Below are 12316 nucleotides of genomic sequence, written 5' to 3'. Positions count from 1 at the left end.
TGTTTTCTGGACCAAGAGACCTGGTGGTTCCCACAAGCTCAGAAGTCCCCAGTGCTGTATTTTCTGAAACAGAAAACAGAGACTCCTGGTTCTTCTCTGTGATTCATTCAGCAATGAGAGGAAGTGCTTACCTCTGTGTGTCAAGGACTATGCCAGGCAGCACCAAGTCCACATATTAAAAATGTCTATTATGGAGAATTTTTGACACACACACAAGCATATTTTGTAGATACATGTCTATGAAATACTCTTAATGCATTTATGTGTGCCCATCATCTGTCCAACACCACTAACCTGTATCAGTTGCCCCATCCACAGGCCATAACAATTCCTCACCTTATGCCCATATCTCTGTAAGACACACCACCTCATTCCAGAATGTTGTCCATTTTTTAAAAAAATGCTTGTTTATTTTTGAGAAAGAGAGCAGGAAGGGGGCATAGGGAGAGAAAGAGAGAATCCCAAGCAAGTCTGCACAGTCAGCAGAAAACCTGATGTGGGCTCGAACTCATGAACCCTGAGATCATAACTTGAGCCAAAATCAAGAGTTGAACGGTTAACTGACTGAGCCCCAAATATTTTGTCCATATTTTGAACACTTTTAAAAAATATCTACTGATGGGGCGCCTGGGTGGCGCAGTCGGTTAAGCGTCCGACTTCAACCAGGTCACGATCTCGCGGTCCGTGAGTTCGAGCCCCGCGTCAGGCTCTGGGCTGATGGCTCAGAGCCTGGAGCCTGTTTCCGATTCTGTGTCTCCCTCTCTCTCTGCCCCTCCCCCGTTCATGCTCTGTCTCTTTCTGTCCCAAAAATAAATAAACGTTGAAAAAAAAATATCTACTGATGATGTCATTATCACTTTCCGCAAATCTATATTTTTCCTTAATAGGAAGCCTCATGTAACAGACAGAGAAGAATTCAGTGATTACACTCTCTGTCAGTGTGATTATAGTGAGCAGCAGCGTGTGCTCATGTAAATCTTCTGACAGGCTGTTCTGTCGAAGTGGCTGGGGGGTCCTAGTGGGGAGGGGAGGGAAGAGAAGAGAAAAATCACAATGTAAATCACAGGAGACATTTCTTCTGCTTCCTTCTTGAGCATTTGACCACAGTAAGTCAATGGAGGTAGGAATCTACCTTTTCTTCAGTCAGGCTCATTTCCTGCTTGCCTTTCAGAGTGTGAACATCTCCCCACCCTGACTGTAATTCTAGTGTTTAAGATAACCCTTCCTTTTAACAACATTCATCTCATCTCCTCAATAAGACTGACCACTCCCACAGGGTAAGGGGAATGCAGAGAATCTGTAGCTTACAGTTGTCACCGCAGAATAAGCATGGCAGGATTTCAGTGACCAGCCCCCAAGAGTGTCCTGTGTAGTCCTGGTTGAGAACCCCACACATGTCGCTCTTGTGGTTTTTATGTTTCACTAACTTGTTTCCAACTTGATTTGTGGAACCAGGTTCAACAAGAAGAACAAGGATAGTATAAATCCTTATATATACCTGCCTTTTGGAATTGGACCCCGAAACTGCATTGGCATGAGGTTCGCGATTATGAACATGAAACTTGCCCTTGTCAGAGTGCTGCAGAACTTCTCTTTCAAGCCTTGTAAAGAAACACAGGTCAGACAGAGAACTTTCTGCATAAAGAATGTTTTACTGGTTTTTTTTTAAACTAAGAGATACAGAAAGGATGTGTGTGCGTGAACACCCATACACGTGTGTGTGTGTGTGTGTGTGTGTGTGTGTGTGTGTGTGTGTATAGGCTCCTTTGTCCTTAATTTGTTCTGTTGGTCATCTCTATTTGGATTCATCTGTGACTTTTAAGTTTCCTTCAGCTCTGAGTGCCACGTCTATGGGTTATTAACACTCAAACATAAGGGCCATCTAGAGTCAGTGCAGTTAGTGTGATATGATTATGCACAGACCTTTGAACTTGAGCAATGTGGTTTTTTTGTGCTATTTTATTTTTTATTATTTATTTATTTTAAAATTTACATCCAAGTTAGTTAGCATATAGTACAATGATTTCAGGAGTAGACTCCAGTGATTTACCCTTTATGTACATGCCTCCCCTAGTGCTTATCCCAACAAGTGTCTTCCTTAATGCCCCTTACCCATTTAGCCCATCCCCCCACCCACAACCCCTCCAGGAATTCTCAGTTTGTTCTCTATATTTAAGAATCTCTCATGTTTTGTCCCCTTCCCTGTTTTTATATTATTTTTGCTTCCCTTCCCTTATGTTAATCTGTTTTGTATCTTAAATTCCACATATGAATGAAGTCATATGTTATTTGCCTTTCTGTGACTAATTTTGCTTAGCATAATACCCAGAACTTGAGCAATGTTTTATTTATTTTTTTATTTTTATTTTTTGGTGAATAAATCTTTATTTTTTTTCTTTTTTTTTTTTCGATATATGAAATTTATTGTCAGATTGGTTTCCATACAACACCCAGTGCTCATCCCAAAAGGTGCCCTCCTCAATACCCATCACCCACCCTCCCCTCCCTCCCACCCCCCATCAACCCTCAGTTTGTTCTCAGGTTTTAAGAGTCTCTTATGCTTTGGCTCTCTCCCACTCTAACCTCTTTTTTTTTCCTTCCCCTCCCCCATGGGTTTCTGTTAAGTTTCTCAGGACCCACATAAAAGTGAAAACATATGGTATCTGTCTTTCTCTGTATGGCTTATTTCACTTAGCATCACACTCTCCAGTTCCATCCACATTGCTACAAAGGGCCATATTTCGTTCTTTCTCATTGTCATGTAGTATTCCATTGTGTATATAAACCACAATTTCTTTATCCATTCATCAGTTGATGGACATTTAGGCTCTTTCCACAATTTGGCTATTGTTGAGCGTGCTGCTATGAACATTGGGGTACAAGGGCCCCTATGCATCAGTACTACTGTATCCCTTGGGTAAATTCCTAGCAGTGCTACTGCTGGGTCATAGGGTAGGTCTATTTTTAATTTTCTGAGGAACCTCCACACTGTTTTCCAGAGTGGCTGCACCAATTTGCATTCCCACCAACAGTGCAAGAGGGTTCCCGTTTCTCCACATCCTCTCCAGCATCTATAGTCTCCTGATTTGTTCATTTTGGCCACTCTGACTGGCGTGAGGTGATATCTGAGTGTGGTTTTGATTTGTATTTCCCTGATAAGGAGTGACGTTGAGCATCTTTTCATGTGCCTGTTGGCCATCCGGATGTCTTCTTTAGAGAAGTGTCTATTCATGTTTTCTGCCCATTTCTTCACTGGGTTCTTTGTTTTTCGGGTGTGGAGTTTGGTGAGCTCTTTATAGATTTTGGATACTATTCCTTTGTCCAATATGTCATTTGCAAATATCTTTTCCCATTCCATTGGTTGCCTTTTAGTTTTGTTGACTGTTTCCTTTGCTGTGCAGAAGCTTTTTATCTTCATAAGGTCCCAGTAGTTCATTTTTGCTTTTAATTCCCTTGCCTTTGGGGATGTGTCAAGTAAGAAATTGCTACGACTGAGGTCAGAGAGGTCTTTTCCTGCTTTCTCCTCTAGGGTTTTGATGGCTTCCTGTCTCACATTCAGGTCCTTTATCCATTTTGAGTTTGTTTTTGTGAATGGTGTAAGAAAGTGGTCTACTTTCATTCTTCTGCATGTTTCTATCCAGTTCTCCCAGCACCATTTGTTAAAGAGACTGTCTTTTTTCCATTAGATGTTCTTTCCTGCTTTGTCAAAGATTAGTTGGCCATACGTTGTGGGTCTAGTTCTGGGGTTTCTATTCTATTCCATTGGTCTATGTGTCTGTTTTTGTGCCAATACCATGCTGTCTTGATGATGACAGCTTTGTAGTAGAGGCTAAAGTCTGGGATTGTGATGCCTCCTGCTTTGGTCTTCTTCTTCAAAATTACTTTAGCTATTCGGGGCCTTTTGTGGTTCCATATGAATTTTAGGATTGCTTGCTCTAGTTTCGAGAAGAATGCTGGTGCAATTTTGATTGGGATTGCATTGAATGTGTAGATAGCTTTGGGTAGTATTGACATTTTGACAATATTTATTCTTCCAATCCATGAGCAGGGAATGTTTTTCCATTTCTTTGTATCTTCTTCAATTTCCTTCATAAGCTTTTTATAGTTCTTAGCATACAGATCTTTTACATCTTTGGTCAGGTTTATTCCTAGGTATTTTATGCTTCTTGGTGCAATTGTGAATGGGATCAATTTCTTTATTTGTCTTCTGTTGCTTCATTGTTAGTGTATAAGAATGCAACTGATTTCTGTACATTGATTTTGTATCCTGCAACTTTGCTGAATTCATGTATCAGTTCTAGCAGACTTTTGGTGGAGTCTGTCGGATTTTCCATGTATAATATCATGTCATCTGCAAAAAGCGAAAGCTTGACTTCATCTTTGCCAATTTTGATGCCTTTCATTTCCTTTTGTTGTCTGATTGCTGATGTTAGCACTTCCAACACTATGTTAAACAACAGCAGTGAGAGTGGACATCCCTGTCGTGTTCCTGATCTCAGGGAAAAATTGAGCAATGTTTTAAACTTCTTTCAAGTCCACTGAAAGGAAGGGAACATGTAGTGCACAGTAATGATGTGCAGTGATGAACACAACATAACTTTTGAATGATGCTGTTCTCTACCACAACTTACAGATGCTCTCATAACTGTGGTTCACAACCCCTCCTTGTACATTGCAATCAGTAGGTTCTTTTCACAGTCCTGATGCCCAGGCCAAATCAGAAATTCTAACATAATTCACCCAGAGTGGGCTTTAAAAGTACCCTCAATTAGTATCCAAAATCTATAAAGAGCTCACCAAACTCCACACCCGAAAAACAAAGAACCCAGTGAAGAAATGGGCAGAAAACATGAATAGACACTTCTCTAAAGAAGACATCCGGATGGCCAACAGGCACATGAAAAGATGCTCAACGTCACTCCTTATCAGGGAAATACAAATCAAAACCACACTCAGATATCACCTCACGCCAGTCAGAGTGACCAAAATGAACAAATCAGGAGACTATAGATGCTGGAGAGGATGTGGAGAAATGGGAACCCTCTTGCACTGTTGATGGGAGTGCAAACTGGTGCAGCCACTCTGGAAAACAGTGTGGAGGTTCCTCAGAAAATTAAAAATAGACCTACCCTATGAATTTACCCAAGGGATACAGTAGTACTGATGCATAGGGGCCCTTGTACCCCAATGTTCATAGCAGCACGCTCAACAATAGCCAAATTGTGGAAAGAGCCTAAATGTCCATCAACTGATGAATGGATAAAGAAATTGTGGTTTATATACACAATGGAATACTACATGACAATGAGAAAGAACGAAATATGGCCCTTTGTAGCAATGTGGATGGAACTGGAGAGTGTGATGCTAAGTGAAATAAGCCATACAGAGAAAGACAGATACCATATGTTTTCACTTTTATGTGGGTCCTGAGAAACTTAACAGAAACCCATGGGGGAGGGGAAGGAAAAAAAAAAGAGGTTAGAGTGGGAGAGAGCCAAAGCATAAGAGACTCTTAAAACCTGAGAACAAACTGAGGGTTGATGGGGGGTGGGAGGGAGGGGAGGGTGGGTGATGGGTATTGAGGAGGGCACCTTTTGGGATGAGCACTGGGTGTTGTGTGGAAACCAATTTGACAATAAATTTCATATATTGAAAAAAATAAAAAAAAATAAAAGTGCCCTCATTGATTCTCATGTGCAAGTGAGGTTGAGAATCAATGGTGGGGGGCGCCTGGGTGGCGCAGTCGGTTAAGCGTCTGACTTCAGCCAGGTCACGATCTCGCGGTCCGGGAGTTCGAGCCCTGTGTCGGGCTCTGGGCTGATGGCTCGGAGCCTGGAGCCTGTTTCCGATTCTGTGTCTCCCTCTCTCTCTGCCCCTCCCCCGTTCATGCTCTGTCTCTCTCTGTCCCAAAAATAAATAAATGTTGAAAAAAAAAAAGAGAGAGAATCAATGGTGGGAAGCAAGTCTGCCAGATGTGAAGGACTCCCATGGTCCAGACCATCCTGGCTACTTGGCACCACATTCCATGAGCCCTGCCCCAGTCAAGCTTTGCTCCATTTATAGGCAATGGGGCCATCATGAATGTATATTCCTACTGGGAGAAGCAATAGGATATTTAGCATTGAGGATGGCCATACAATAAAATGTGTAATATCCATTCAGGATGGTCTTGCAAACTCAACATACACAAAATTAACTGTATCACTTTTCAAATGGTTGCCATAATGGCTAAGAACCTGTTTTAAGTTTTAAATGCTCATCCTTTTACTTAAAATTTAAATCAAAAAAGAACACAAAACAACATGAGTTTGTGTCCAGCCTGGTACAGAGTAGACACTCAATAGATATTCTTTTGAGTGAATGATGGATGAATGTTTCCATACTCTGGTCTTGACAGCTTACAAAGTTTAAGGAATATGAGATATATTAATATAAAAGTAGTATTTATATGTTTAAACTCTTACTCTCCTTCATGTATCTTGCCTGCTTTGCTTCTATTGTCAGTAGGGCTTCATTTGTTGATTTTCATATGATTTTTAACTTTTGCAGATCCCACTGAAATTAAACGCTCTAAGTATTATTCAACCAGAAAAACCCATTGTTCTCAAGGTTGAGCTGAGAGATGGGAGTGTGAATGGAGCTTGACTTTCCCTAAGGACTTCCCCTTTGTTCTTCAAGAACCTGTGTCCCAGAATACCAGAGGCCTCCATTTACTTTGTGAGTACAACCCTGAAATGAAGATGGGCTTCATGAAGTGCCTGTGTTGGATGACTAGGGATTCCATAGCTTTCTCAGTCTCTATGTGGAGCATTATATCTTGTGGAGAGTAAAGGAGGTGACTAATAAGTGCCAGACACGTAGACTCAGCCTATCTGGCTCCCATAGACCACCCCCAGTTATACCATCTACTTCCCTAAGCACTGATCAAGAATAAAAATTTCTCAACAATTTTATCAATAAACTTTCATGAAACAAGAATTTTTGTAGTAGTTGCTGTAGTGACATATCACATGTCTCATTTTCAATATTCTATATTAAGTATGACACTGATCATGTCAATAAACATCTCTTTACAAAAGTATTAACTGATACCTTCTTGCACATACAGAGGGAATTGTACAACTGATGCGTGAAAGCCAGTGACTGAATGTTTTTCACCATCACAATCACTGAGTGGGTGGGATTGTTTAGAACTCCAACATAATATGTTAAGATAGGTGAGAGTCGATCGATCTACTGTGACTTTACCCACTGCTCATAAAGTATATTGAAAGTATATTCATAATTTAGTTCTACTGTTTTTAGAGCACATGTTTTTTATAGCATTCAATTGAGGTAGTTAGTATTATTATTAGTTTTATTTTAATGTTTTTATCTCATCTGCCCTGATGTTCTGTTAGACAGGGAACATATTTTCTCTTCGTGTTCCAGCCTCAGTTCTCAAATGTCCTGACACAATGAACATTGAACAAGAGTTGGTTGATTGGTTAGTTGATTGGACAGAAAAGCTAAAAGTATTTGTCCATTTCAGTTGGTATCAGAAACTACACAGGATTCTGCTTTTCCTTCCCTCCACACCCCACCCTTCTTTCCCTTCTCCACTCTCTTTTTTTTTAAAGTTCATTTATTTATATTGAGAGAGAGAGAACATATGCACAGGGGAGGGAGGGAGGGAGGGAGAGGGAGAGAGAGAGAGAGAGAGAGAGAGAGAGAGAGAGAGAGAAAGAGAGAATCCCAATCAGGCTCCAAGCTGTCAGTTCAGAGCCTGACACGGGGATTGATCTCACAAACCATGAGATCATGACCTGAGCCAAAATCAGGAGCTGGATGCTTAACTGACTGAGCCACCCAGTAGCCCCTCCCTCCTCTCTCTTCTCTTCCATTGCCTGTCCTTCCTGGATAACTCAGTCCTAAAGCCAATAGGTGAAGAACAGCCAGATTGGCAGCCACACATTGGGCATCAGGGACAGAGAATGGAGGCACAGTGACTCCAAGACAGAGACAGAATAGCATAGGGAGGATGTCCACATGAAGAAGCAGCCTGCCATGAGTGTGGAAACCCAAGCTCAGTGAGAATGGTGTCCACACAGAGGGATAGCCTAGTCCAAAGCCAGAGCCTAAATATGGTGTGGACAACCCAAGTAATGTGAGGGGGGTATCTGTGAGTGTTAGGGATGGAATGGCTATTAGTTACATAAAGGGGAATTGATTAAGGGAGTAAATATATTAAGGATAAATAGAAGCCAGGTTTCTTACTGTTGGAGAAGAGAGTCACTGATGAAAAGGGAGAAAACCAGAATGAGATTATGTATTCAGAGATTGGAACTGAATGTATCAGTGAAAAATCCTGCTTTTCTAGAGAGATAGATGATAAGTAGATTGATATAAAGATAAATAGATGTGTGTGCCTGTATGAAAACACATATCCCCTACCTGTCTGACAGACAGTTCTTAGAAACAGTAACACTGTTAGAGCATTGAACACAATTTGTGCCCAGATCTTGGCTTATAAGCATAATTTTCCACTGAAAAGACTAGGGTTTTTCAGAGAAATGGCCAATTCCAGGCTGGGGGAGCACATGATGAGCCTGGAGCATCTTGTCCTGCCCAGTGATTGGGACATGTCCACAAGATAAGGAGCCAGCCTGAGGGGCTTCACCGACCAGTCAGGCACAATTTAGACATCAGGAAAACTAACAATAGGAAGGGATTAAGACCCATTGAATAAAATAGGAAGACACGAGTACCCACAGGTGTAATAAATACAGGATTGATTACAATTGATGAGGACACTGATGTGGTTTCAAAGTACTACCCGCTCAAACACCCATGAGTTGCCAGAAGGAAAGAGCAGGTCACAGAGCAGAGACCTGGTGAATGAGTGAGCATTATCAGGAACAGGAAGAAGTGATGACAGGTCACATGATAAGATGCATTAAGAAGAACTCAGTGTCTGGGGCGCCTGGGTGGCGCAGTCGGTTGAGCGTCCGACTTCAGCCAGGTCACGATCTCGCGGCCCGTGAGTTCGAGCCCCGCGTCGGGCTCTGGGCTGATGGCTCAGAGCCTGGAGCCTGTTTCTGATTCTGTGTCTCCCTCTCTCTCTGCCCCTCCCCCGTTCATGCTCTGTCTCTCTCTGTCCCAAAAATAAATAAACGTTGAAAAAAAAATTAAAAAAAAAGAAGAACTCAGTGTCACCTCTGGGATATTCTTGCCAAAGAGACAAACCTGAAAGAAATCCTGAAAAAAGTCAGACAAACCCAAATAGGAATATCTACTCCTAATCTGTACCTGGTGTGCAATCTTCAACAAAGTCAAGGTCATGAAAGTGATTTAGAAGAAGAAAAGAAGAAGAAGAAGGAGGAGGAGGAGGAGGGGGAAGAGGAGGAGGAGAAGGAGGAGGAGAAACAAGCCCATATTGGAGTCACTTGCCTGCCAACCCCAGCTCACAGTAAACCAAGACTAATAAGAGTTCAACCTATCCTAGGAAGGTGACCTTTTAACAGTCTGGCTGAAATTTCCAGACAGGCACTAGTGAGTCATGTGCAAGATAGAAACCTGTGGGTCCTTCCCCCAGAGAAGGGGTCCTGTCCTGAAACAATTTTCCTTTCAAGCACTTCCTGTCCCACCCTCCTTCCTCTAAAACCCTGCATCTTGTACACCTCCTGGGAGCATCTGTCTGCCTGTCAGGTGGATGCTACCAATTAATGAATTGCTTAATAAAACCAATGAGTTCTTCACCTTGACTAGCTGGAATTTTGCTTTCAAAAAAAGCCAGAGACACACTAAGGAAGTGTTCCAGACTGAACTACAGAGACTAAAGAGGGGTGACATGGAAAATCAATGCATGGGTTAGGTCCTTTGCTATAAAGGACATTATGGGAACAGTGGGGGGATTAAGGGTTCTAACAGTTACATGGCAGTAATGTGTCAGGGTCCATGCCCTGACTTTGATGGGGAATTTTTTGTAGGAATTACAGTAGATTATGAAATATCACGTCAGCATTTACTCTGAGATTGGTCAGGAACATAGTTCTTGAAACAGACTCTTCTGGAAGCTTGTGCTTGTTTTTAAGAACAGAGGGTCACAAAAACACTTTGGGCTACACAGCTCTCCCCCCCCCCCTTGCCTTAGTCCCACTTGTACACTTATTTAGTACAGGAGGCAGCATCACACAGTAATTGGGAGATGGGAAGCTCTGAAGCTGGAGCCTCTGGGGTTTGAATCCCAGCTCAGTCAGTTTGAGTCTTGACCAACCTATGGCTTTGGGTAAATGAGAAAAAGGTGCCTTTTTGCATAACTGGGCCCACAGGGCTTGGGCCTTCCACCTCTAAAGACACTCGTATGTGGGACCTTGAACTAATTACTTAACACCTTACTGCCTTGGTACTTAGTGCCTCAGAATCTATAAAACGGGAGTAATGCCAGTGCCTATCTGAAGTGATGATGGAATCAGATGATGTGCGTGTGAGGTACTTAGGGCACATACCAGGGAGCATGCAGCGAGCATGTAATCAATGTCAGCTATTACCTTCATGGCTGTATTATCTTCAGTCCTTAGGAGGCCATGTTGGCTTTGAAATTTGGGCTTCAGCCTTGTCAACTCCAGCTTCAATCTGCCATTTTAGAAAGTAATCACATACATCATTCAGAGAGCTTTAACTATGAAGTTAGTGGTGTGTCAGCTGATGCTGTTCAGGAATTTTCCAAAGAGCAATATCAACAACCCCATTCTAGAAGTGTCTTTGTCATGTGAAAATTAATCATGTGACCCCCACTGAAAAGGAGTGGGGAGGTTTGGCAGGGGGCACTGTCACACCCTACTACTGAGACCCAACTGGAAGAGATGGACTTGACCTTGCACTACTTTATTATCCCAGCTGCAGGAAGAAGAGCTTTCCTTGTCACTATAACCCAGCAACCCTTCTCCACAACAAGAACTCTGCCAATGAGAAGACACCACACTTCAAACTCCCAGGTTACTCCATGCACTTCAGTTTATAACCCCCTTCCCAGCCTCCCCTTTTCTCCTGAAAAAAAGTATACCTCATCTTCATTCTTCAAACTTGGCCTAAGTTTTGCTACAGCTTGTTTGTCCTGGATTGCAATTGTCTTTTTTTCCCAAATAACACCCTTGTATGTGGTCAAACAACTGGCAGTTTTCATTTTAAAAGCTAAGAGTCATCACAACTAAGCATGGATGGTCTTGAGGGCAGGTCTGCACTGCAGTGACAGGAGGGAAACCTTCCCACTGCGTTCAGTGGGCTTTCTCCAGTCCTCCCTTAAGATTGCTTTTCTGGTGCCAGAGTTCTGACCAGTCTGTCTGGTCATGTCCGGGCTGTTCAGTGTCCAGGATGCATGAAAAGCTAGGATGAGATGTGATTATCTCTTCAGGGGTCAAAAATAGGCAGGACCTGGAAATGCCAAGTCAACATTAGCTAATTTAGAGATTTGTTTTCTCTCCTGTGACATACTGACTTCTGCAGAGTAGGTGAGTGTCCATGGGACTGGAAAGCCCTGTTGAGTATGTGAACTTCCATATTCACTCCTTTAGGCCAAGAATTTTTTCAATCCAAGTAATCTTGTGTGAAGATGCTAATACATTTTTTGTAAGTGTAGTATTATAAGTCTGTATGTAAGTATATAGGATTCTATCTATCATCTATTTACCTGTTATATCTCTTTATCATCTATCCATATGTACCTATTTATCTGTCATGTGTATCTATCTATTCCATCTATCTATCTATCTATCTATCTATCTAATCTATCTATCCCATCTCTCAATCATATCTATCTATCTATCTACCTATCATCTGTGAATGTATCTATAAAGAAAGAAATGTCTGAGGAGCCTCTGGTATTCAGCCCCCAGCTGTTTGAGTCTCTCCAATGCAGATATGCAGATATATGAACAGAGCCTTCAGGATGACTTCAGCATCAGTCTGTCTGCAACCACATGAGACCCCGAAGCAAGAGCTGCCCACCTGAATCTGGTCAACCCCAGATTCATGGGCAAAATAGATTGTTTAATCCTTTGGGGTGATCTGTCACACTACATTAAATCATTGGAATATCCCTCCTTCACTACAGTGGAAGAGAGATGACTATTGTGGGAATCTAGAGGAAGTCACCATCTTACAGTTCCTATGAATTGTGGAGGCAACTGTGGGGTTGTGGGTGAGCTCAGAGAAAGAAGTGATGAAGTCTAAGCAGGGCTGGCCCTTGGAGTCCCATGGATCAGGACAAAGGGAAGAAAGGAAAATACTGACTTTACTGAGCCCCTGTCACATGCTGGGCCTCCTGGGCACCAAGGCA

The 12316-nt window shown here is 42.2% G+C and overlaps 1 protein-coding gene across 2 annotated transcripts in view; it reads left to right on the top strand.

Moving 5' to 3' along the window:
* The window catches only part of LOC115503873 (cytochrome P450 3A12), a 122195-nt gene extending 115220 nt beyond the window's left edge, over positions 1–6975 (top strand). For both annotated transcript variants that reach the window (XM_030300403.1, XM_030300405.1), the window contains 2 exons: positions 1456–1618; positions 6550–6975. In XM_030300403.1, coding sequence (XP_030156263.1) covers positions 1456–1618; positions 6550–6645 — 259 coding nt within the window. In that variant the 3' untranslated portion in view covers positions 6646–6975. The remainder of the gene's footprint in view (positions 1–1455; positions 1619–6549) is intronic.
* The last annotated feature ends 5341 nt before the right edge of the window (positions 6976–12316 follow it).

The sequence above is a fragment of the Lynx canadensis genome, chromosome E3, assembly GCF_007474595.2.
Source record: "Lynx canadensis isolate LIC74 chromosome E3, mLynCan4.pri.v2, whole genome shotgun sequence".
Lineage (NCBI taxonomy): Eukaryota > Metazoa > Chordata > Mammalia > Carnivora > Felidae > Lynx > Lynx canadensis.
This window is presented reverse-complemented; position numbering and strand designations above follow the sequence as displayed.